General features: G+C 37.6%; 1 protein-coding gene and 1 long non-coding RNA gene across 4 annotated transcripts in view; both read right to left on the bottom strand.

Annotated features, from left to right (window-relative positions):
- LOC111498554 overlaps positions 1-710 on the bottom strand; it is a 1,220-nt gene extending 510 nt beyond the window's left edge. The window contains exons 1-2 of the long non-coding RNA XR_002720799.1: positions 640-710; positions 45-224 (exon numbers count right to left, since the gene is read on the bottom strand). This is a non-coding gene — a long non-coding RNA (uncharacterized LOC111498554). The remainder of the gene's footprint in view (positions 1-44; positions 225-639) is intronic.
- A 1,492-nt stretch (positions 711-2,202) lies between these two features.
- On the bottom strand, positions 2,203-18,711 carry LOC111498316 (E3 ubiquitin-protein ligase UPL1-like). 3 transcript variants are annotated; one of them, XM_023149460.1, is made up of 17 exons: positions 18,554-18,711; positions 18,277-18,379; positions 16,401-16,496; positions 16,114-16,320; positions 7,911-15,881; positions 7,507-7,824; positions 6,769-6,970; positions 6,415-6,695; positions 5,962-6,245; positions 4,443-5,562; positions 4,209-4,355; positions 4,045-4,125; positions 3,703-3,928; positions 3,480-3,619; positions 3,053-3,159; positions 2,699-2,878; positions 2,203-2,628 (listed from the first exon to the last, which is right to left on the bottom strand). In XM_023149460.1, exons 2-16 carry the CDS (start codon positions 18,307-18,309, stop codon positions 2,776-2,778), a joined length of 11,316 nt encoding a protein of 3,771 aa, XP_023005228.1. In that variant the 5' UTR covers positions 18,310-18,379; positions 18,554-18,711; the 3' UTR covers positions 2,203-2,628; positions 2,699-2,775. The 3 variants fall into 3 exon arrangements, with proteins under 3 accessions (XP_023005228.1, XP_023005227.1, XP_023005229.1); XM_023149459.1 differs by having other exon boundaries at positions 2,725-2,878; XM_023149461.1 differs by having other exon boundaries at positions 2,725-2,878; positions 7,911-15,878.
- Positions 18,712-22,073: the final 3,362 nt, after the last annotated feature.

Genomic DNA, 22,073 nt, shown 5'->3' with positions numbered 1-22,073 from the left:
GGGGGGGGGGGGGGGGGGGGGGGATTGCGTTCAAAACATCTTACAGCTTGAGGTTTGCCAGGATCTACTGCAGGTTTTGCCTTCGGCGCGTTTCCAGGTGATTCAGGTTGGCCACCGGATTTCTTCTCATCTCTTGCCTTATTAAAGATCACAGTGAAGCCCTCTGCTGAAGCAGGATTATTAACATCCCATTCACCAAACTTAGGTAGTGGCTGACCCTTCTCCTGTTAAAATAAGCATACATGTGTCTATAACCCATCATTAATAGCAACAATCAGAAGTTAGGGTTCAAAACATTGTTTATCAATCAGAACAGAGTCGAGTAATATACATAGTCGATCAAGTTCCATCAATCAATTGGTAAGAAAAAACCCGATGAACATGATAATATAGAGTCCACCAGATGATAAGATCAGACAAGAGAAACAAATTCAATTCAAAGAAAAAACATAATGGGGAAGAAAAGGTAGGCATGAGAAGCATCGCCAAATCTCCAAGAATCAAAAATGGGAAAAATCAAGAAGGCATTAAAAGAAAAATCCAAGTTAGATAAGTAAATCCATGAAGGGGAAGTAAATCGGATGGAATAAAATGGAATCGTGATCAATGGAGAAGGGAAAGAGGAATGATCGTACCGACATGAATTCAAGAAAGTGGGGAAAAGGGGAAGACCGAAAGATTGGCCGTTTTAGGAAAGGTAGTAAGCTCTTTATATGTTCAGAGTTTATGATTGTATTGATATTTATTTATTTATTTATTTTATTGGGATAATAAAATACTTTTTTTTTAGTTCTTTTGCCTTCTAATTTATAAATTTACTTCATCTATTTTTAGAAGAATGGTCTCAACTATTTTTTCATAAATTAAAATTAAAATTATTATTATTATTATTATCCAATAATTTCATTTGGTACACAAACATATTCTCGTGATCTATATTGGTAAGTAAATATTAGATACTCATCCATAAATCTCTTCAAACTAATGTGGACTCTTTAAATCTAATAAATCTTTTTTACAAAACACAATGGAGTATGCTTTATTATTGACATGTCACAATTTACGATGTGTTTGTGTCTTTGAGAAAGCTATTGAAGATGATGAGAGGGGAGAGTGTCACAACCGTACTAAGAGACTAGTTTGTGACTTACACTGTAGACAGACAAAGCACCAATATGCAAGTTGCGCCTATCTAGCCAAATGAGGGCAGTTACAAATAAGTGTCGTAATGTAATCGAGAAGGACGATACATCAACCAACACATCAAGAAGTATGCATTCAAGTCAAGTTGAGACATAAGAAAGATTGGGTCAATAGGTTGTTATGAGTGTCAGAGACACTTGAAAAGGATAGGGTAGAGCCCCCGACCATAACTTCAAAAGTCGGGGTTCTGCGTGAGTTTCAACATCGGCTCTGGAGTTAGTTCTGTCTATATGAAAGATGAAAACTTGTTAAATTTCGTGTCTATTAAACAATTGACAGACGCTCCACAAGGTCGTATTAGTCTCATACGTGTTTTGTAAATAAGTGATTGTCTAGCATTGAAGGATGAGCATCTTAGGAATCTCCCTTGGGAAATGGAATTCCAAGGACAATGTCTTATAACATGGGTGCACCATCATGGCACGCTTGCCCTTGAACCAAAGGCTAGTATATGGGCGACTCTCCTACATGGTATCTAGAAATGACTCGGCATGAAAAAGAGGGTTCATGCTTCGATAGTACCCAAATGGATGGATGTCTGAATGTCCTAACAATAAAGTTGACTCATGAATTAATTCTCAAACCGAGCAAACAACAAATGTCAATGACATCCTGAGATACAACGTTACATTTAAAAGACCTTGGCCTAATTAAGTAGAGACAAGTCAAATAAAGTTGTAAGCAAGTGAACATGTTTCGACAAATAAAGGAAAACCTTTCCTATAGTCCAACAAAGCTGCAAATTTGGACGAGAAAGAGTAATGACAACGCCACAGTTGAAAATATGAACATATACGACCACCCTACCAAACAAAATTCCTAAACATAACCTATATGTTTCAACCTCACCTTCACAGTTGATTGAATTAAGAAACTCACTGTCCAGAATCAGACGCAAGATTTGAGTACCAAATTACTCAAACAATGCCACCCAACTAATGGAGGAAAATACGCTTGAAAAATTAAATAATCATAAGAATAATAAGAACAAAACCAGAATATGAAAAATCCATTCAGTGTTTTATTACCAACCTCAAAGTTAATTACAGAAACATAAAACATAGACTCCTTAAACGCAGATTGTTGGCTGCAAAAGGAGTGAACTGAATTGAACTACCAAGGCCAACGAAAAGACTCATTATAGACAATGGAATTTGGCTCATTTTTGTGTCAACTTCTGTATTCATTCTCTAACCCATAGAACTCCTTTCAATGCTCTGAGCATTCTAACCAAAAGAATGACCTTTTTTCTCAAACCAATTGGTTACCTTTGAAGGAGCACATCAAAGTCTTCAAAAACACAGTAATCTGCTCCCTCAAAGGTCATCGTCTTAATAAAAAGTAGCTTCATTTTTCATTTTTATTTTTCAGTACTCACTCCTCGTTCCCGCCCTTCGATCTTGTATTTGCAGCTTCTGTCTTCATCTGGTGGAGTCAAATACCAAACGTCAGTAGTATTACAACAGATAAAACCAGACATACAAGGAAAACAAACCTTGAGAGTGGGGATTTAGAACTAACATGTACATGGCATTTTCAGAGCATTTCTTAATTTGCAAATCAAAATCTGGCTCAACCAAAGCCGAATCCTTCACTGGCTTCATGAATGGCAAGCAGCAAGCGTTCTTGAAGCTGCTCCTTTGATGAGTACTCAGGAAGATCTAGTTGATTAAAGCTGAAAGAAAAGATGTGAGAATCATATTCGTTCAAGCTGGAAGAAAAAAATAGTTCCCAGAAGGTTATATGCCCGAAAAGATAAAAAAAACAGCTTTACTTGATTCTAGGCTTTCTGCTCATAACAATAATGAATAGATAAAAATTAAGATAGAACGGCATTTAGATTCCCAACCATGTATGTGCTGATGGCAGCCTGTCAGGAGCTCCATACGCCTTGTGAATCTGAAACCTCTGAGGTCCAGAGATACCTTGCAAAGCTTTAAAACCCTCCAGTGGGACCTGAAAATCACAAATGAATGGTGACTCGAAGAAAACCGTAGACTTCGTATTCCTATTTCAGGATTACACAAAATTCCTGGGATCAGCGTGTTGCGGAAATATTTGTGTCTGCGCATGTGCCAACCCACCACGTGAATTAAGTTAAAAAGACAAATGCATCTAGTCTTGTCAATCATTTCAAACATCCAAGGAAAGGGTAATATCTCAAGCATACGACGGGAGCAAGAACACAAAGGACACACTAAAAATGTTGATGACATCATATAAATGATAAATAATAGATGCAAACAGGCGTATGCAACATTCAATTTTCTTACTACCTTTGATGTTCCAGTCACAAACTGCAGCAATCTTGCCATGTCCTCCTTACTAAAAGATTTAACTACCTCCCAAAACCACTGCACAACACTTGATGCAGCTGTGTATCCAGTATACTCGGTGTTCACCTTCAAATCATCCACTGGAAAGACAATAAGAAGTTAAAACCTCAGAAAATAACCCAAAGCACCGGATACCATGATTATTTTGCATGAGAGAACTCACAATCAATTTCTGGAAGTCCACTGATGAGTAGCTCAAGCTCTTTGTCGTTAAAAATAGAAATAAGCTCTCGAGGCACCAGTTCGTTGAAACCATCTAGAAATGAGTTAATTTGGGGGCGGATAGCATTGGTTAAAATATGATCAGCGACCAGGTCTACATATTCATGCTTAGTTTCTTCAGTAACCCTTATATTTCTTCCTCCAGGCTTAAGCTCAAAATCAGTGACCTATAAAATGGAAAGAAGGTCATAAAGACTACAAAAATAGTAGAAGAGTTCATTCGCAAAAGCTTTTACTACACACAAAAACAGGCTTGACAGATGCCCAAATTTTGGATTATGACCTCATTTTTCTCATAAAGAATGTGCTTCTCCTCATCTGCATCCATGCTAAATGAAAGATCAGGAATGTCACTCACATCGTTCTGACAGAGAGATCGAAAAGTTAGGATATAAAATTTGAAATATAAAACTAAGTTAATCATATTAAATACAGAAAACCACTAACCTCCAACATCCACTTCAAGTTTTTATAATAATCAGGATCGACAGCTTCTATATCATGGTAAGTCACCTTAACCCCAAGTATGTGCTTGTAAAACGATCTTGTGAAATAAACATCCAAAAGTTGTCCATCATACAGAGCCTTCGCAACCTATATAGAATTTAAAATATAATAAATCAGATAGGAACATCTAGCGAATCCTTAGCAATGATCAGAACACCAGTTTTAGTTAATTACCACGCGGCCAACAAACTTAAAGTAGGAAAGGTGTTCTGTTTGGTAGACAGAATTTGGATTTGGCTGAAAAGTTGCATTATTTCCAACTGTGGTGAATAGCAAGGCTCCCTTGTCAAATATGACCCTCGAGAGTAACTGATACCATTCTCTTGTCAGGCCACCAGCATCAATACCCTCTTCACCTTGAAACTGCACATTCAATCGTCCTCTCAAGTCTTGAGTTGGCCGCATACGCAATTGATTGTATGAATCCTCCAAAACATAGGCCCGACGAACACTAATCCGCAATTGACCAGAAATATGTTGCTCATTCTGTTGCCTGATTCTTGAACGGAAATAAGCTCTCTTATTATCAAAATCAATAAGCCTAGGAGCTTTCAACAATATTGAAAGTGATTTCTCCAATAACCCAGGGTTTTGTCTGATAAAAGCATTCAAAAGACGGCGATGCCTCTCAGCAAACCTTGTAAACATAACAACGCCATCAGACTTTTTCTGATAATCAGTACCCTTGGTGCTTAATGTGTCTGAACTGCCAGCAGACTCTTTGACCTCTCTAGCAGTAATACTGACATGATCTTGTTGCAAAATAGACAGATTTTCCTGAAGCTTTTCGGACAAAACAAAGAATGCCTCAATAAATGGCAGGAGTCTCTGACCTCCAGGAGGTAGAGGAGAGGAAGAGATGGTGCCCTGAAGTTGCTCCCCAACATTAATTGGTGCAGTGGAAGAAGAGCTCTGCGATAGTTGAGTCTCAGTCACACTTATACAATCACTTAGTGCTTGCCACAATGGCTCTAGTGCCACATTCAAGCTCCACATGATAGCTTGCTCCTCTAATTCACTATCACACTCTGAACTTTTGGCTTCCCCCGCACTAGGGGAAATAAGTGAACTAAGAGCCTGCAAAACACGTACAATTGCTGCCCCAGCCATTGAGCTAGCACTTAAACCTAACATGTTTGTATTCTTCAAGGTAACAAGCTCGCTGATAGCAGAGCTGCTCAATCCATTAGCTAATTCTGAGAGGTTTGACATGAAGAATTTTCGATGGGGTGCTGCAACCGAGGACAACTTCTTCAGTACCTCACCAGCTAGCGCATATACTTTATCAGAAAGCCTAAACACCAGTTAATGAACAAATTTAGTTTCTTCAAGTGAAAGAAAAAGCATATATGGAGGAGAAGAAAAAGTGAGTTTGACATGACTTTTGGGGGAGTGAAAAGTGCTTCTTGATGATTAAAACCATTTTCAAATTTGTTTGGAGTTAAAGTTGCATAAATAATTACTTTTCAATATACTAAGCACACTTCAAATGATTTTAAAAATCACATATTTAGTGCTTCTTTCTAACGTTCTTGTAGAATAACTATTTCACTTAAAAACACTTTCTCAAAAGTTATTCCAACCCGAAGTCACTGCATAAGGCAAAAAGGAACCAACAACTAATTTGTTATCATCATAAAGCCAATAGGATAAAGCAGACAACTTAAAAGACGTCAAATTAGAAGAAGAATACCCCTCACAGCCAAGAAGTGCGCATAAATTGCACAAAACAGACTCTGGCAGTTGCAAGAAGATATTACGTATGTCATGACTCCTTTTTCCACCTGATGTTGACCCAGCAGCATCACTATTTTCTTGTTTTGATTCTGCCTCCGGCAAAGCAGGATCCTTTGAAACACCACCACTACCTTCATTAACAGGCAAAATGAGGGGATTTCCTGTTCCCTGTTCAGAACGGGACTGATGCTCCAGTTTTGATGATGCAGTATATACAACTACTTGAAGAAGGCTCATGACCTGTAACATACAGATTTTTTTATTAAAAAATGGGGAAAATGAAAAGGATAAATGTTAAACCATAATAATACCCAAAATCTGCAGAGAACATGCACCATTACACTAAGAAAAATATTGAGTTCAAGCGATTGCCACCAAGGCTGTTCTCTTTTCAAACAGCTATATATACCTGTTCAAGATGCACAACACTACGCAAAAAGAGTGGCCGATTCAAAAGCTTCAGAAACAGAACTAAAGGAACATTTCCGGCCTGACAGTTTTTCATGTTGCTTGATGGAAGCCCTTCCACAACTTTCTCCTTGCCCTTCTTATTTTCCATGCATGTAGAACTCAAATCCTCAGGGACATTCTCCAAGTCGAAGTAGAACAACATATTGGCAACAGCAGAATGATTTGTGGCCAAATAAGTTAGAATCTCAAGAATACGATGCAACACCAGAGGAGGAAGACCTGTTAAGATACATAAAAAGAGTAAATATGGTAATGACAAAATGAGACAAAAATTGAGTGAAGAAAGTACTACCATCCAGCAACTGCGATCTTCCGTAAACAACATTTGACTGACAACCATAAAGCCTATGAGAATTGATTGTTGCAACTCCACCTGCGGAACCTTCAGCCTCCGACTTGATCATATCTAGTAAGAGATAAACTAGAATTGCCCTTGTAACACTATGTGCACAAAGGTTAAACAAAAGCCTCTGCAATAGACCTTTTCCAAGGGGCTGGACAGCATAGAAAAGAAGAAATACCACATTAGGTGGAGAACATAAGCAGAAAACTTTAATTTCACTTCTCCGCATACTTGAAGGTACAATTTTAAACATGGCTACCTCATTAAAAGGTAAAGATCCCCTTTCTTCAAGTGAGAGGACTTATCCAATAGGAAACATAACCAAATATTTTTTTAATGGAAAATCATTTAAATTTATCATATAAAAAGAACCCAATGGTAAGAGTAAATTTCTAATCAATTAATCATATAAAAGGAAACTGAAACTACTTACATAATTTTATAACAATACAACATCAATTTGTATTTTTCTCTCAGTTCATAAAAAAGAACTGATGATATATTTAAATCCAAGGATCAGCATCTTGTATACATTAAAATTATATTTGCAGATATCAGCTTGGGCTCAGATAAGAGAACACTCATAACTGCATATATCTGCCAGTAACTATAAAATGTAATTCCAGTTCTCAAATCATCCAATGGGTAAAAATCACTCAACTCATCATAACATATGTATTGAATTACCTGAGCTAATCTTAGGAGTCGTATTAAAGCTTTTAACGATTTTCCATCCAGAAGTGGTTCGCCTTCAATTTCTTTAATCTTCAGGCTATCTGCAATGGCAGAAGCTGCTCTACGACCAATTGTAACTCCAACACCCCTATCCATCACTGTCTGCCTATCAAAACCCAGGCCATTCCTTCGATTGCCCAGTCTATGGCTGTTACCAAAGAGACTACGAGCCTGATAGTGACTCATTGCTCGATCTCTAAGCATTTGAGCTTCAGCTAGCAATGAAGAAGGGAGTGCCGACAAAACTGCCTCTGAGGAAGTCAACAGAACCTGAACACGAGAAAAAAAAATGGTCAAACTTCAAAACAGAAACAGATTGAGAAATGAACACCTGAGATAAAGTTCAAGATGCAAACTTCTTCACGCAAATCAGCAGGAAATGTAGCAATGATCGAAGCATTATCCATATCAACTGGTTGCCCTTCTGCCTGCAGAGCAACCCTCTGTGCTCTCTGCTGGGCCAAAACTTCTGCTTGGATATCAGGAGGAAGTGCAGCTAAGAATTCAGGATCAATATCATCTGCTGAGGGTGGTGCATATGTAGGAGGTTGGATGGGCTGAGCTTGCTGTGAGGCAAGAACTTCTGCACGTAAATCCTCAGGCAGTGCCTCCAAAAATGTAGGATCTATAGCATTAGCACCAGAGGCTTCATTACTCATACTACTTTGATCAGCCTGATTAACATCAGGAGCAACCAGGACATTTTGCTCTGAAGTTAATCCACCTCTACCATCCTCAGATGTCAGAATAGGTTGCTCAGTTAGAATTTCTTCAGCGTCATTATCATTCATCTCAACATCAACACTTGCACCAGCAGAAGAGACCTGGCAATCACCAAGATTGGGCGTCAATAATCCAAAATTGGACACTGCATGATTCCCAGCCTCAGCATCCATTTCAGAAGATCCAGGACAGTTTACAGCCTGAGATGGCATTTCATCTGCAGGCACTTCAGAAGTTCCATCACAATGCAGGTTGTCGAACTGAGGTAATGTCTCAATCTGCTCACCAGGAGCACCATTTTGTTCTCCCATATCCATCCTATCATGTTCACTCAATGTAATATCCAGAGCATGAGGTTGAATAGACATAGGTTCATGCTCCTGCACGTTTTCCACAGCTTCTTCAGTAACAGATACTGAATTGACTTGTTGAGAGATGGCACTATCAATAGTTACATTAGTTTCATGGTGGGAGGCTTCAACAGAGTTATCTTGATTCTGGTTTTCGTTCTGTTGACTGCTAGCATTGCCAGATTCTGCTACCACTTGATTGTCATTGGATGCAAGGGTATCCAGTGGTTTATCCTGAACTCCCGAATCTTGATGTAGTACTTCAGCAGGTTGAAGACCATACATATGAGATATAAACAGTTCCTCTACAGCCTGAGCAACTGCAGAAGCCTGTGTACCTCCTTGAGGTTGACCATCATCAGTCCAACGACCATCACCTGGCCCTCTTCTTCCAGCTAACGGTAATGAGTCTATACCAATAGGATAGTCAGCCAAGGGAGGTGGAGCTGTACCACCAAATCGGTCACCAAATAAATTATTTGCCATATGGTCGTATGGAAAAACAGGAGCATCAAACACATAAAAGTTGGCTGTATCATAGCTCCCAGCTGATAAAGTATCCAAATCCCGAGATGAATTACCAGTAGATGACCATATCGAGACCATATCTCCTGACTGGGATGGCCTTAGAAGAAGGGGATGCTGAAAACCATTTACTTCAACAACAGAACGCTCAAAGGAGGACCTACCAGTCTGACGGCGGCGCTCAAAGCCTAAAGGCCTCCGAAGGCCGAAAAGGTCATCAACATTAACACCTTCAAAAGGTTCAGCAGCAACATCAACAAGCCCACTCGCACCTCCTGGCTGCCCAAGTACCTGCAGATGATCCAATCCATCAAGAGCCTCTCTCCATCTGACCTCAATGACTCTATTCTCATGAAAATCATCATCCTCTTCATCTACCATTTCATCATTGTAGTCATCTCCCAATCCAGTATCATCATGGTCTTCCACATCAGTATCTGCAAGGGACATCATTCCACCACCATCATCAGCTATATCCTCATCCTCATCCTCCCCATCATCGTCATCGTCGTCATCGTCTTCTGCATCATCGCCCACATCATCATCTTCATCGCCCATCTCCTCATCTGCTCTATTCTCTACACGGAAGGTCATCTCAATTTGGTCAGAATTGTGCAAGACACCAGCTTCTTCCATCTCCTCACGCATAAACTCCATCCCTAGCTCCATATGTGGGTTTGCAGCCATTGTCCCTTCCACTTCTAATCTCATTTCCTGCTCAATGGATTGATTTGGTTGCGTGTGAACATTGCTATCATTTTGAGTAGTAGTAAATTCTTGCTGATTATTGCCAGCTGCCTCTCTGACTAACTGTTGACTGCCAGCATTCTGATTTTGCCCAACAGCCTCATCTGTTGAGACTGCATTTGTCTGATCATCTAGCCTTTCATTTAACCCTGAAGATTTCTTTTTCACCAACGCATCCGACTTCATTACTTGCTCACTAACATTGGCAGCCCTCGTCAGGCTTTCTAGAGCCTTCAATATGAGGTTAACAATTTTAGGAGCATCAGGGTGGTCCAGATCAATCACTTGTAAAATATTAGTCAGACATTGAACCAGTCCACCATCTATCATGCTTTTTGCAATGTCGGGTGAGCAGCCTGAACCAGGCAAGTTACTCGAAGACGAATTTTTGGATAGTATAGAATATGCCAAATTTGAAAAGGCAAAAATCCTCTTATCCGGCAAGATAGAGTTCTTATTTGAGTTGCTCTCTGAATTGAAAAACAAAGACAATGCTTTCACAAGCTCATTAATTACTCGTCTACGCCCTTCACTAGAACGACCACAAAGAACCACCAGAAAATAAGAAGCTTTTTCAGAAAACTTGTCTCTCCATTCATCAGGCCCGGCAGATTTATCAATTGAAAGAGGAAGCAATCGTTGCAAAATATGATAAACAATCCCACCTTGCCCAACACTATCTAAATGATTACAGCCTCGAGGTTGACTCATTTCAGAATCACGTCTAAGAATGACCCCTACAGCATGTACATACATCAGAAGGATGTCACTCAATAATTTGAGAACAAAAGTCACTTTAGCCAGTCCAGTAGATTTTTCAGATTCATCCTCTATATTTTTTTTATCCACAACTTTTGATTTACCCTTTACCTTGGTATTAGGCTCATCTACCTCCATGGAACAGAAATTACTAACAGAATCCACTTTATTTTGCGTCAATGGGTACTTGAGAACAATTTCAATAAGTTGGTCAATCACTTGAGTAAGATTTGTCGGAATCTTCTTGTGATTTTTGGAGCATTTCCCAGATCCATCATGTATCTTATTTTCCGATATCTTTACACTTTCATTTGAAGGCAATCCAACTTCCATTCCAGATACTTTGGATCTCTCCTTCTCCTTTTCTTTCTCCTTTTCCTTTGATAACACAACAAAAGTACGGCCACCTGAGGTATCCAACTGACAAACTGCAGCTGAGGCTTTCATGAAAACCACAGGATCTCTAGAAATAACAGCTGCCATTGAAGTTAAGAAATTGCGAGCAGATGTACGCCCACCATGTCGGCTTCCACCCAATGTTTGTCGTATTTCCAATTCCATTGCTGTCTGAAGAGTCTGAGGGTCTTCAAGAAGATGTCGGACAATAGCAGAAGCCACAGTGTCATAGCCAGGAAAGAAACAACATCTCGGAAGATTAAAGAGTTCAACCAAACCACCATTTTCAAGAAACTGCAAAGCAAGAGCGTGAATTTTTGTCAAGCGTGCACATAACTGTAGGACAGCCTGCATGATCACTCCAGGAACACGCTGTTTTATCAAGTCGCACACAAGTAACATTGCCTCATTACATTCCTCGGCAGTTAAATAACCTGTAGGCTTTCCCAATACATTGTCAAATGCTGATCCAGATTCTTTTTTCTCAACATTTAAAGAAGTTTTATCATCTTCTCCGATTGACATAGGTGCTGACACAGGTGCTTGCCCACCTGATGCGTCAGGTGGTGACCCCACTGGAGAACCATCAGTATTTTCAGAAAGAAATTTGGGTCTGCACTGTAACATGCTGTCCAAGATTAGCAATAAAGCACTTACACATTTTGGCAACAAAACCTCAGCTGCAGTGGCATCTCTAGACTTGAAATTTGTCAGGATATCTATAACAGCACGAATGATACCCTCTTGTGCAGCAATTTTACGAGCATTTCCATCCTCAAAAAGAAGCAATGCAATAATATGCGACAACATACCTAAAGCTCCATTATCCTTTGTAAAATCCAAGGGGCAACACTTTAATTGCTGAATAAGAAAAGACAACACTCTAGGGCGATCTTCACCCTTGTTCCGGTTGCAGAGAGTCACAAGCAAATCTGTCAATGTGAATGCCATTGTGTCACTACTCTGAAATAATCTCATTGATGCAGCCAGAATATCATCAACAGGAGGTGCCTTTGCATGCCCCTCATCTGATAATACATCCATAGACTTGTCACCATTATCCACTTTAGATGATTCTGATGAATTCCCCAGTGATAGTGCAAGTGCACGAGCAAGTTCATCATCCTCCTGGACAGGATCCTCAGCATGACTAAATAGCCACTCCATTGCCATCTCAACACTATTTGTTTCCACCCTTCTCAATGCCTCCTCTGCTCTTGCCCTTGTAAAACCCATCTCAACAATAGTAGCAATAGTAGCTTCATCAGGTGGTGGGGGAACGAATCGTGGATTAGTTGTCCTAGCATTTACATTGCGGTTTCGTTTAACATCTCCAACACCAGAATATATGTGTGTAACAAGAGAAACAATGGAAGCAACAAATGACGGATGACACTTCGGAAAATTGGGATGATTCCATACAGGAAGTAAAACATCAAGAACTTGGGCCTGCAGCATTCGAACAAAAACTTCAGGGTCCCTTGGCACAGGAAACAATCCAATCGACAGACCAACAGCCACTGGTTGAATGAGCTGCTGCACTTGGGATGCAGAATTTGGAGATAGAAGCAGCGTAGAACTAACAAAATACTCAAGCTCACGACAGTAACTCTGTATTGTATCAAATAGCCATGGACTATGAGACAAGTTGCTTTCTTCATTTGTCTTCTCATGATCAACTGCCGAATTTTTAACAGAATATGGTAGTGACCATAACAATTGACTCGTAGCCTCGAATGTTGTAATTAGCTCCTTGAAGGTACCATGTACATAGAAGTTATTGACCATAGCTGAATAACAAGTCCGCTTTCTGCCATCAAATGTAAGTGCTGCCATATCATCCACAACCTTTCCTAGATATCGGCACTTCACCGGCAAGGAAACATCAAGCCCTAATGAAGTAGAATGCCCAGAGAAACTAAGAGCATCAAGAAATATTTTGGATAGAGCAGTTCCAAGAGATTTTGAAGCAGAACTCAAGGATCCAGAGTCAACTCTACGACGGTTGGATGATGTAAATCCCTTGACAAGCGCTGTGAAGAAAGCACGCATGGTAGGAGCAAGCTTGTTCAAAATTTCAGAGACGAGAACCTCGGGGCTTTTCTTTTTCAACTCTGGAGCAGAGGATGTCTCAAAAATTCCAGCAGAAGCTTCTGAATCAATATTAAAAGGCTCTAGGTGTCGTCCAGTTCTTCCACCTCGTAATCGCGTTAATCCATGTCGACTACGGCGGTGGAGACTTTCACTAGAACGAACAACAGAGAGAAACTCACGCTCCCCACCCCACAAAGATTGAGAACCATTTCTAAGGGAAACTGGATTCATGTATCTCACCACTGGCATGTTTGCATCATCATCACTCTCTCTTCCAGCAGTATTTGAAGGAGTTGCATCCGAACTTTCTGGCTCTTGATCAGCACTTTTTTTATCATCTGTCTTCAAATGATTATCCAAAGAAATTTGCCAAATTATTTCCCTGTAAGTGCGTCCAAGATCTTTCAATATATCAGCATCTGCAGTTCCCAGTTCAGAAACCAAAGTTGTAGTCCCCTTCAACAAAAAGTTGCACAAACACAGAATACTTTCAAGACAGGAAAGATGTTTCAAACCCCTAGTTTGTTTCGAAGATTCTACAAGAGTAAACTGAGATCCTTCAACAGAAACCAAGAACTCATTTGTTGATTTCAGGTGCTCTCTCAAAAATGCACATACTGCACGAGCAAGCGAAGCAGAGTGCTGAGGAGAGAAGTTTTTGAAGGCAACAGAGATGCTCTGACCAACTGACACAGATGGGGGCATCAAAGGCAAAGTAAATAGCTGCAATACAGCTTCAATGCCCTTCTTCTCAACAAATATGCGACATGTGTCAGCATTTTGGAGAACTGTTTCAAGAAGACGAGCAGCATTGCTCACATAATCTGGAAGAAATGACTCTGGATTTGTCATAGATTGATCTAGAGATGGCTCAACACCACTCTGCTCCAAGTTTCCTACCTTGGCAATTCCCTTGTCATCTGAAAGGACAGATTTTCCTTCTTCAACATCAGTCTCCATGGGAACTGCAGTAGAAGAGCTTGACGGGTCAGTTTTTATACAGGAAGCATCAATGGAGGATCCAATTTTTACAATAGAATTCAAGATTTCTATCAGCATATCCACTCCAGGACTACGCAGAGATGAAGCATGACGCATAAGTTCATCAAGCCCACTAGATAACGATCCTGAAGCATCACTTGTAAGGGCACGCAAGTAAGTCCTCGAAGTAAATATTTTCAGAAAGCACCTTAAAGCATTGCGATCTCTGACAGCTTGAAGGCCATTGTTATTTAGGCATAAAGCATCAAGACACTGAGGAATGCATGTTATCGCTTCTGCAGAGCAGACAACGCCATCCATTACAGCATCAAGAAAGGCAGCAGGAAGACCAGTAGCATCTAAGACAGAAAAACAAGTAGGATCTTTGTGGATTAAATCACTCATAACAGTGGCTGCAAGTGAAAACACCCCTCCACCAAAATCTTTGGCCCTTCTAAATATTATGCACAAACAATGAGGCAACAAGTTCTCCTCAGAACCATAAAAGCGGGAAATATTTCCAGGGGCATAAGTTCCAAGGGATATAGCACGAAGTAAAGCTTTCATCAGCAATCGTCGATGGTATGATAGCAAAGCTTCTGAATAGAAAGGCTGCAAGTCATCTAAGTCTGAGGAAGCAGCAATGGCAACTTGCCAATTCCTCCCACCATATTCAGAATCATCCCCCTGTTGCTTAGAACCATTCTCAACATGCGATACCTCAACCTTAAGGCGAGAAATAGTATCATCCAATCCCCCCAAGTCTCTAAATAATGCAGCAGCTGGATTGCTATAGTCCATAAAAACTTCTAAGATGTGCACAGCAGTGCTGACTAAATGCAAATGTTGAGGATTTGTATCTTTAAGGAGAGGTAGAAGAGTAGGAATAAATCCAGCTTCACGCATAGCTGAGCAACTTGATGATGATGAGACCAAAACAGTAACAAGTGACAACAGGGCCTCAGCAAAAAGTATCGACCATTTCGTAGTATCTGTAATCACAGAATCAACAGCCTTCTGCATGAGGCTGGACAGGATGCCACGATGCCCACCGGAAGTCACTGCAGACAACACAGTTGGTTGGCGTGACCGGTCTTGACATAGTGCAACTAATGATAATAGACAAAGGATTCGTATTTTCACAGGAACCTCATCCTCATAGCTCAATAAGGCCACTAACTCATTTACAAACTCAGGCTCAGAGTTAAAAAAGGTAACTAAATCATCAGCATCACCACTTGCTTGAACAAGAACAATGAAGGCATACAAACGAATGCAGGTATACTGCTGCCGAGCAGATAGAGAATGAAATGCTCTTGCAAATCGCATCCTTGTCAGAAGAGAAAATCTCAAACTACTTGGCACATTGAACTCTGCAATTAGCTTACTTAGAAGTTCTAAATCAGTTTCTAGGCAGGAGCTCACATTTGGTAAATGAATGATTTGCAGACCTTTGGCGGACTTTTCTGTGATTTCACTTTCAGATTCATTTAAAGCATAGAACTCAAAATGAAGAGTGCAACCCAACTCATGGGTAACCTGGCTGCAACCATTCTGTAAAGCGCATGCAATCAGTCCAAGACCTTCTTCCTTTCCTCCCCATCCTTGTGCAAGAGCAAATAACTTTGAGTTCAATGAAGCATCCCTAATGGAGTACTTCCCAACAGATTTCTTCAAAAAAGCAGCCAAAGTCTGGAGGCAGGCCTCAACTATATCGGCATCAATTGACGCTAGAAGACATGACAAATGCTGCTGCAATTAAAATGAACCAAAAACATTAATTTGTGAAATGCTAATAGAAAATAATGCTAACGTGAAGCTAATTGTAGACTATAAATCACTAGTTTTGCAGATGAACATGACGTGCCACACCTGAAGAATGAAATTACAAAAGTAAATTCAAAATACTAAGCAACTACCATCAATGGCCTATGAGTACCAGGGAGTGTGAATATGGGAAAATACTACTGCAATAAATACAAACCTCATAGGAGCTATAGAAGTGTTTATTAGTGCAATTCTCTAGAATTATTCTTATGACACGCAGAATCTGAAGAACAGCTTCTCTTGGAAATGGAGGATCGGAGCCCAAAAAGTTATCTTCAACCTGCAAATCCTTCCTTGACTTGATGTGCTTCTCAAAAAATGAATCAAAATGGTTAAAGAGGTCAACCCAATGATGGAAATCTCCCTGCATATAAAAAAAAAACTCATATATATAACTCTGTTTGGAATGATTAAAGCAAAATGATGATTCAGTTTTAGAGGCACCTTATCAAATTCCCAAACGAAACCTTTTAGAGGTTCTTCAATATTCTCAAGCGGAACACATGTGACATTATTGATGAACGATCTAATTTTTGGAGGCTGACAGACAAAAAAATAAATAATAAGAAAAAAAATATGTATGAGTTGCAATTCTCTTCCAAAGTTGAGAAACTAAATTTTGATTAAGAAAACAATTAAACGTTATATAATAAAAAAAATGTTCAAAAGAAATCAGAACAAGAAGAAATACAGAAAAGAACATTAAAATTTGGACCAAGTGTAAACACCCAAACAACACCTAAAACGTACATTAGCAAGCAACTAATACACAGCATAAGCTGACTTCATTTGTGGTCCCCAAATCAGTACTAGGACAAGGGTTATAAATCAGTCGGAAAATTTTGACAAACAATGCCATGAATAATGAGCTTATTATATTCATATAATCTATTAGAAACCTAGAGCTTTAATATAATAGCTGTCACAGGGCTCTTCAGAAACTTATAAGGATTGGGTTCATAGCTTTTCACAATAAATCCCATGCAAATATTTTTTAACTAGATTTTTTTTTCTCTCTTCATAAGAAACTTCACAAAAATCATTGAAAAGGGAAAAGAACATCTTAAGGGCCCCAACCAGGAAACTACTTGACAAGCACGTTCAATCTTTGATCATCAAGGTTGTAGTTACAGAAGAACTTAGAATGTAAGGTCCACCAAGAAGCCGTATTATGTAGAAACAGAAATTTGATGACTTGTTCTACCATTTTTAAAAAATGATAATACTACATGGATTGGAAAACGAAACCAACAGGTAGTTCATTCTGAAATTTCAAAGTCATAGATAGCAACTGTCGAGCCAATAACTCCACTAATCTTTGCCACACAGTTCTAGACAATAATGGCCATCCAATCTCCTATAGACACGCTAATAAAATTTCATCTGTTGTTTCATGTCATACACCATAGCCATTCATGATATCTAGAAAATTTCCTTTTTTTTCTTTTATCCCTTCATTCCTGGGGCCTCAGAAATAAAACAACAATAAAAAATGAGAAATGAATTCATTAAGAATCATATTCCCGTGTAAACTCTTATTCAGCATGAAAAGACAAAAATTAACATGAGATAGACATTCAAAGTTAAGCTGCATGTGATATCTTTATATATCGAAGACACCCATGGTTATGAGAGCTTTTTCTTCCATATGTACTAAAAAACTCAATCATGTTTACATCTTGTCTATATCTTTTTCCCCTATTTACCTTCTCTTCTTGACTCAATGTGCTTGAGAAGGTACTTCAAATAAAAATAAAAACGCATGCACACGCTCAGACATACAGGTATTAAAAAGGAGCGGAATATCCATTAGGAACAATGACCAGAAGCAAACTGATATGCAGTGTGACGTCCCGAATAATAACACGAGACAGGCATATGTGATACCCTTAATCCATCCTAAATCAGGACGACGGTAGCTAACAAAAAGTGGCAACGGAGTTCCCAAAAACCGTAGGAGCAAAGAAGAGATTTACAAATTCAGTAGACTTGTACAAGAAAAACTGAAAAAGACAATCCGGAAATCAGCTACTATAAGAGCAATTAAAATACAATCCATTTGAATTATGATAATGACCAAAAAGACACTCAACAAATTCAATCCATATCATGTCTCTTCTTAGCACTCCAACCTAGCGAAAGTCGTATTACCAACTTAAAAGAAGCATGAAATCATTCACCAAGAGACAATCAAAACAAACACAATAAAGAAAATTTAATAAAGACAACGAAAACCCTAGACCGATAAGTCTCATATTCGTGGAAAAGAAAAGAGTATATGACAAAGCCATATGGGCGAGCATTCAATATTTCTATATACCACTTCTAGCGCCCTCCTTCTCTTCATCTTCATGTTGGCACTGAGAGCATTGCAGAAATTGAAAACCGCCTAAGATGACCGATCACTTCCCAGTAACCGAGAACTGATCGAACAACAAAAATCGAAATTAGAGTTTTGAAGGGAAAAATTGAGATAATCGAAGTGAATAGAATGAAATACTGAAGTAAAACGAGGAGTTTGAATCTAATTTCGCAATGATCAGATCGTAAAAACAATCAATTTGTGAAATAGAGAAGAATATATAAGGAATCTCCACCGGCAGAGTGAACAAATTCCAATCGCCTGCGACCACGATCAAGACCGACGGAGATCGGAGATAGAAAGGAGATAAAAAAGAGAGGAGGATGAGAAGAAGAGGAAGAAGAAGAAGAATGAGAAATTCCAACTCAGAGGAAACTTGAGGAGTGTTGATATATTAACAAGTAAGAGGTAGAGAAGAATTTTGCATAAAAAAAAAAAAAGGTAAAAAAATCAATTTTATTTATTTCTTATTTTTCTTTTTATTTTCTATTAAATTAGATTTTCCTTTTTTTTTTTTTTTTACAATAAAATAAAAAACGGTATTTCATAAAAAAAAAAAATATATATATATATATATATATTGGGTTGAGTTAGATTTTTATTCGGGTTGGGTTAATTGATTTATAAAAAACCCAAAATTCGGTTCGGTTCGGTTCGGTTCGGTTCGGTCGTGAGTTGATTTTTTTTTAAGGTCAATTAGATAAACAATAGAGTTTCATCTCAACCCTACCTTATCCTATTTTTAATTATTATGAAGATTAAAAATATTTTATGTTTTTAACTGTGTCGTGACGTGTGAATATTTAATATTTCAATTATTAACATAAAATGTATTGTAAATAAGTATAATTTTTTAAACTATCAGATAATCTAACTCAACCTAACCTAAAAAATAAACGATTATGTTAAATTAGGTTGAGTTGTGAACTCTATTCAGTTGTTCTAGTCACCAACCCAACGATTGTCACAGCTCAGTCTACGTACATCTCTAATACAACTCTCCGAGATTTCAAGTCATTATAGAGGAAAATTTGTCGTGTTTTTTAATTATTTTTTGGAATTTTTTTATTAAAAATCAAATAAAATGAGCAAAATCGTGATCGTTGTTGCAATGATGCCCTTGAACTTCCAAAATTGATCGATCTCTCCCTCGTGAAATTATTACGATTGATCGTACTATTGGGATTGTTTAAATAAACTTAAATTTGTTTTTAAATTTAATGTCTCATAAGGTTATGAAGTTCACGAGTTATGGTTTTTGTAATTATTCATTTAAAAATAAGCATACAAATAGTTTGTAATGTATAATAGATGAAAAACGTCACCTTATTCACTCGAATGTAACGTATGATTTAGGTTTAATACCTACACATCCGAAACTAGCACACGTTCCTTGAGTTCTAGGCTCTTTGACAATATTGCAACGCTTCTACTCACCAAAATCTAAAATGTCATCATAAACAAATGCATAGTTAAGATTGAGCGTAATAGTCGTCGTCCAAAGCAAATTTTTTCAACAGTTATGTCACTGGCAAGAACAACTCAATCACCATATACATTAGCTTAATTCGATGTGGCGAAGCCTAAGTTCACACACTCAACCTCAGTAAAGGGTCGAGGGTGAGGTCGACCTCTCAAAGGGGCACGTCATGCACATCTTGGCTCGTGGTCTTTAACCTAATCGATCTTCAAAAAAAAAAAATAATAATAAATAAATAAATAAATAAAGGTTAAAAACAACAATATGTGATATACATTGAATTATATATATTTTTTTAAAATATATATTTTAATTTGAAGGTATAATATAAATTAATTTTTTTTTGAATAAAAAACAATTACTTGGAAATCGGGAGTACAGTAATTGGTCCACGTGGATAAAACGGCAGCGTTAAAGATCGCAAAGTCCGGGTATTGGAGGTTAAAGAAATGTGAACCGCCCAAAAAAAGTGCAACTTTCGGTTTTTTTATTTTTTTTATTTTTTTTATTTTTTTTATTTTTTAAATATAATTTATAATTTTTTAAATTCGGAGTTTAAAGTTTATCCTGTGTGAAGGTTTTTGGGAGGTTTCTTAATGGTGAAGTTTACAGAGAAGAATATAATTATAAATATTAATAAAATTAAAAATAAAATTAAAAAAATATGAATTATTCGGGATTAGAAAGAAGTATGTAAGGAATATGAAAAACTAATGAGGCTTTATATAAATAAATAAATAAATAAATAAAATTCAAGAAAATTATGACTTATGTGCTTTTTTTTCGATTTTGTTAATAAAAATTAAAAATAATTTTAAGGATATTCTTCAAAGAAGCTATCTTATACTTCAAGCAAACCAAATAGAAAAAGCAACCAACCAACACCAAGACACCAAAGTAAATATCAGTTGGCACGGTAATAACTCCTAACTGATACTTACTTTTAAGGTTTTTGAAACATTTATATTAGGAACATGTTTTCACGTTCTTCTCACCTAATAGAATTGGGTTCTCATTGTCCACCTTCATTCATGTCTCAACATCCTTGCTAGCACTTCTTCCCTTCTCCGATCAATGTGGACCCCCCAATCCACTTCCTTTCACAATTTAGTGTCCCCACTGGTATTCGTTCCTCTCTAATTGATGTGGAATCTCACAATCCTCTCCCCTTTGAAACCGAGCGCTCCCGCTAGCACTCATTCCTCTTTCTAATCAATGTGAGATCTCACAATCCACCTCTCTTTGAGGCCCAATGTCCTCATGCGGGCACTTGTTCCTCTCTCCAATCTCCAATCAATGTGATATCTCACAATCCACTCTCTTCCAATTTAAATTAGAGGGTAAATTAATAAATATACATTCGAATTTTGCCTTTTATCTCAAAAATACTTTTTACATATTCAAAAGTTTCAATAATACCTTAAATTTAGTGTTCTCCCAAATACTCTCAGGATTAGTTTTAATTTTTTTTAAAAAATTAATAAATATATTTAGTATCATTTTTCAATAATATTAAAACTTTTAGAGATGAATACAAAATTTACCATATTGATTGCAGGTGCCCTACCTAGTATGTGATCTTTGTTTAACCTTATTTGAAGATGAATATAAGATTCTATGTGGCAAGCACTACATGTGTGCATCTTTCTTTCTTCTTTTTTCGTTTGAAAGCTACATTATCTTTCTTTTTTCGTTGTTGTCACGTAAAATTTAGATATGTTACCTCATCTCGATTTTAACAATGGTTAATACCGTCTGTGGAAAAAAAAATTCAAGTATGAAAAAATCAACAATGTTCTTGAAATTCTCCCTCTAGTGATGTATGAAAAAGTCGAGCATTGTAGCACGATTCTTTAGGGGAAAACCAACATAATCCAACAAGTTTTTTTTGTTACCTTAGTATTAAGGAACATGCTACTTTTTTTTGTTTTAAAAATTATTTATTACAACCAAAAAGTTTTTTTTTTTTTTTTTTTTTTTTTTTTTTTTTTTTTTTTTTTTTTTTTTTTTTTTTTTTTTTTTTTAATTTTAAACATTTAATAACAATGAAACACTTGCTTTATAAATATATCTTCCAAATTCTAACCAAAATTCATTGTATCTCACATGAAAAAAAAAACGTCTTTTTTCAACACATTTCTTCACAAGAAAGTTTTTTTTTTTTCTTAATAATAATAATAAAATGAGGAAAAAAGTGAAAATAAAGTCGATTATTCTTTTTTAGGGATTTAATTCATATTTGAACTCTCTAAAATGGATATCACCCTTGAGTATG

This window comes from Cucurbita maxima, unplaced genomic scaffold (genome assembly GCF_002738345.1).
Source record: "Cucurbita maxima cultivar Rimu unplaced genomic scaffold, Cmax_1.0 Cma_Scf00025, whole genome shotgun sequence".
Classification (NCBI taxonomy): domain Eukaryota; kingdom Viridiplantae; phylum Streptophyta; class Magnoliopsida; order Cucurbitales; family Cucurbitaceae; genus Cucurbita; species Cucurbita maxima.
The sequence above is the reverse complement of the archived record's forward strand: the minus strand, read 5'-3'. Positions and strand labels throughout refer to the sequence as shown.

Bases quoted from the DNA above. Each gene is read 5' to 3' on its own strand.
- LOC111498316 (XM_023149460.1), bottom strand. From the start codon at position 18,309: ATGAAGATGAAGAGAAGGAGGGCGCTAGAAGTG. The intron at 7,825-7,910 runs GTTTGCATCTTG...TCTCGTGTTCAG, and splicing joins CTGCTGATTTGCGTGAAGAA to GTTCTGTTGACTTCCTCAGA. The intron at 4,126-4,208 runs GTTAGTGGTTTT...TCTCTCTGTCAG, and splicing joins ACTTGAAGTGGATGTTGGAG to AACGATGTGAGTGACATTCC.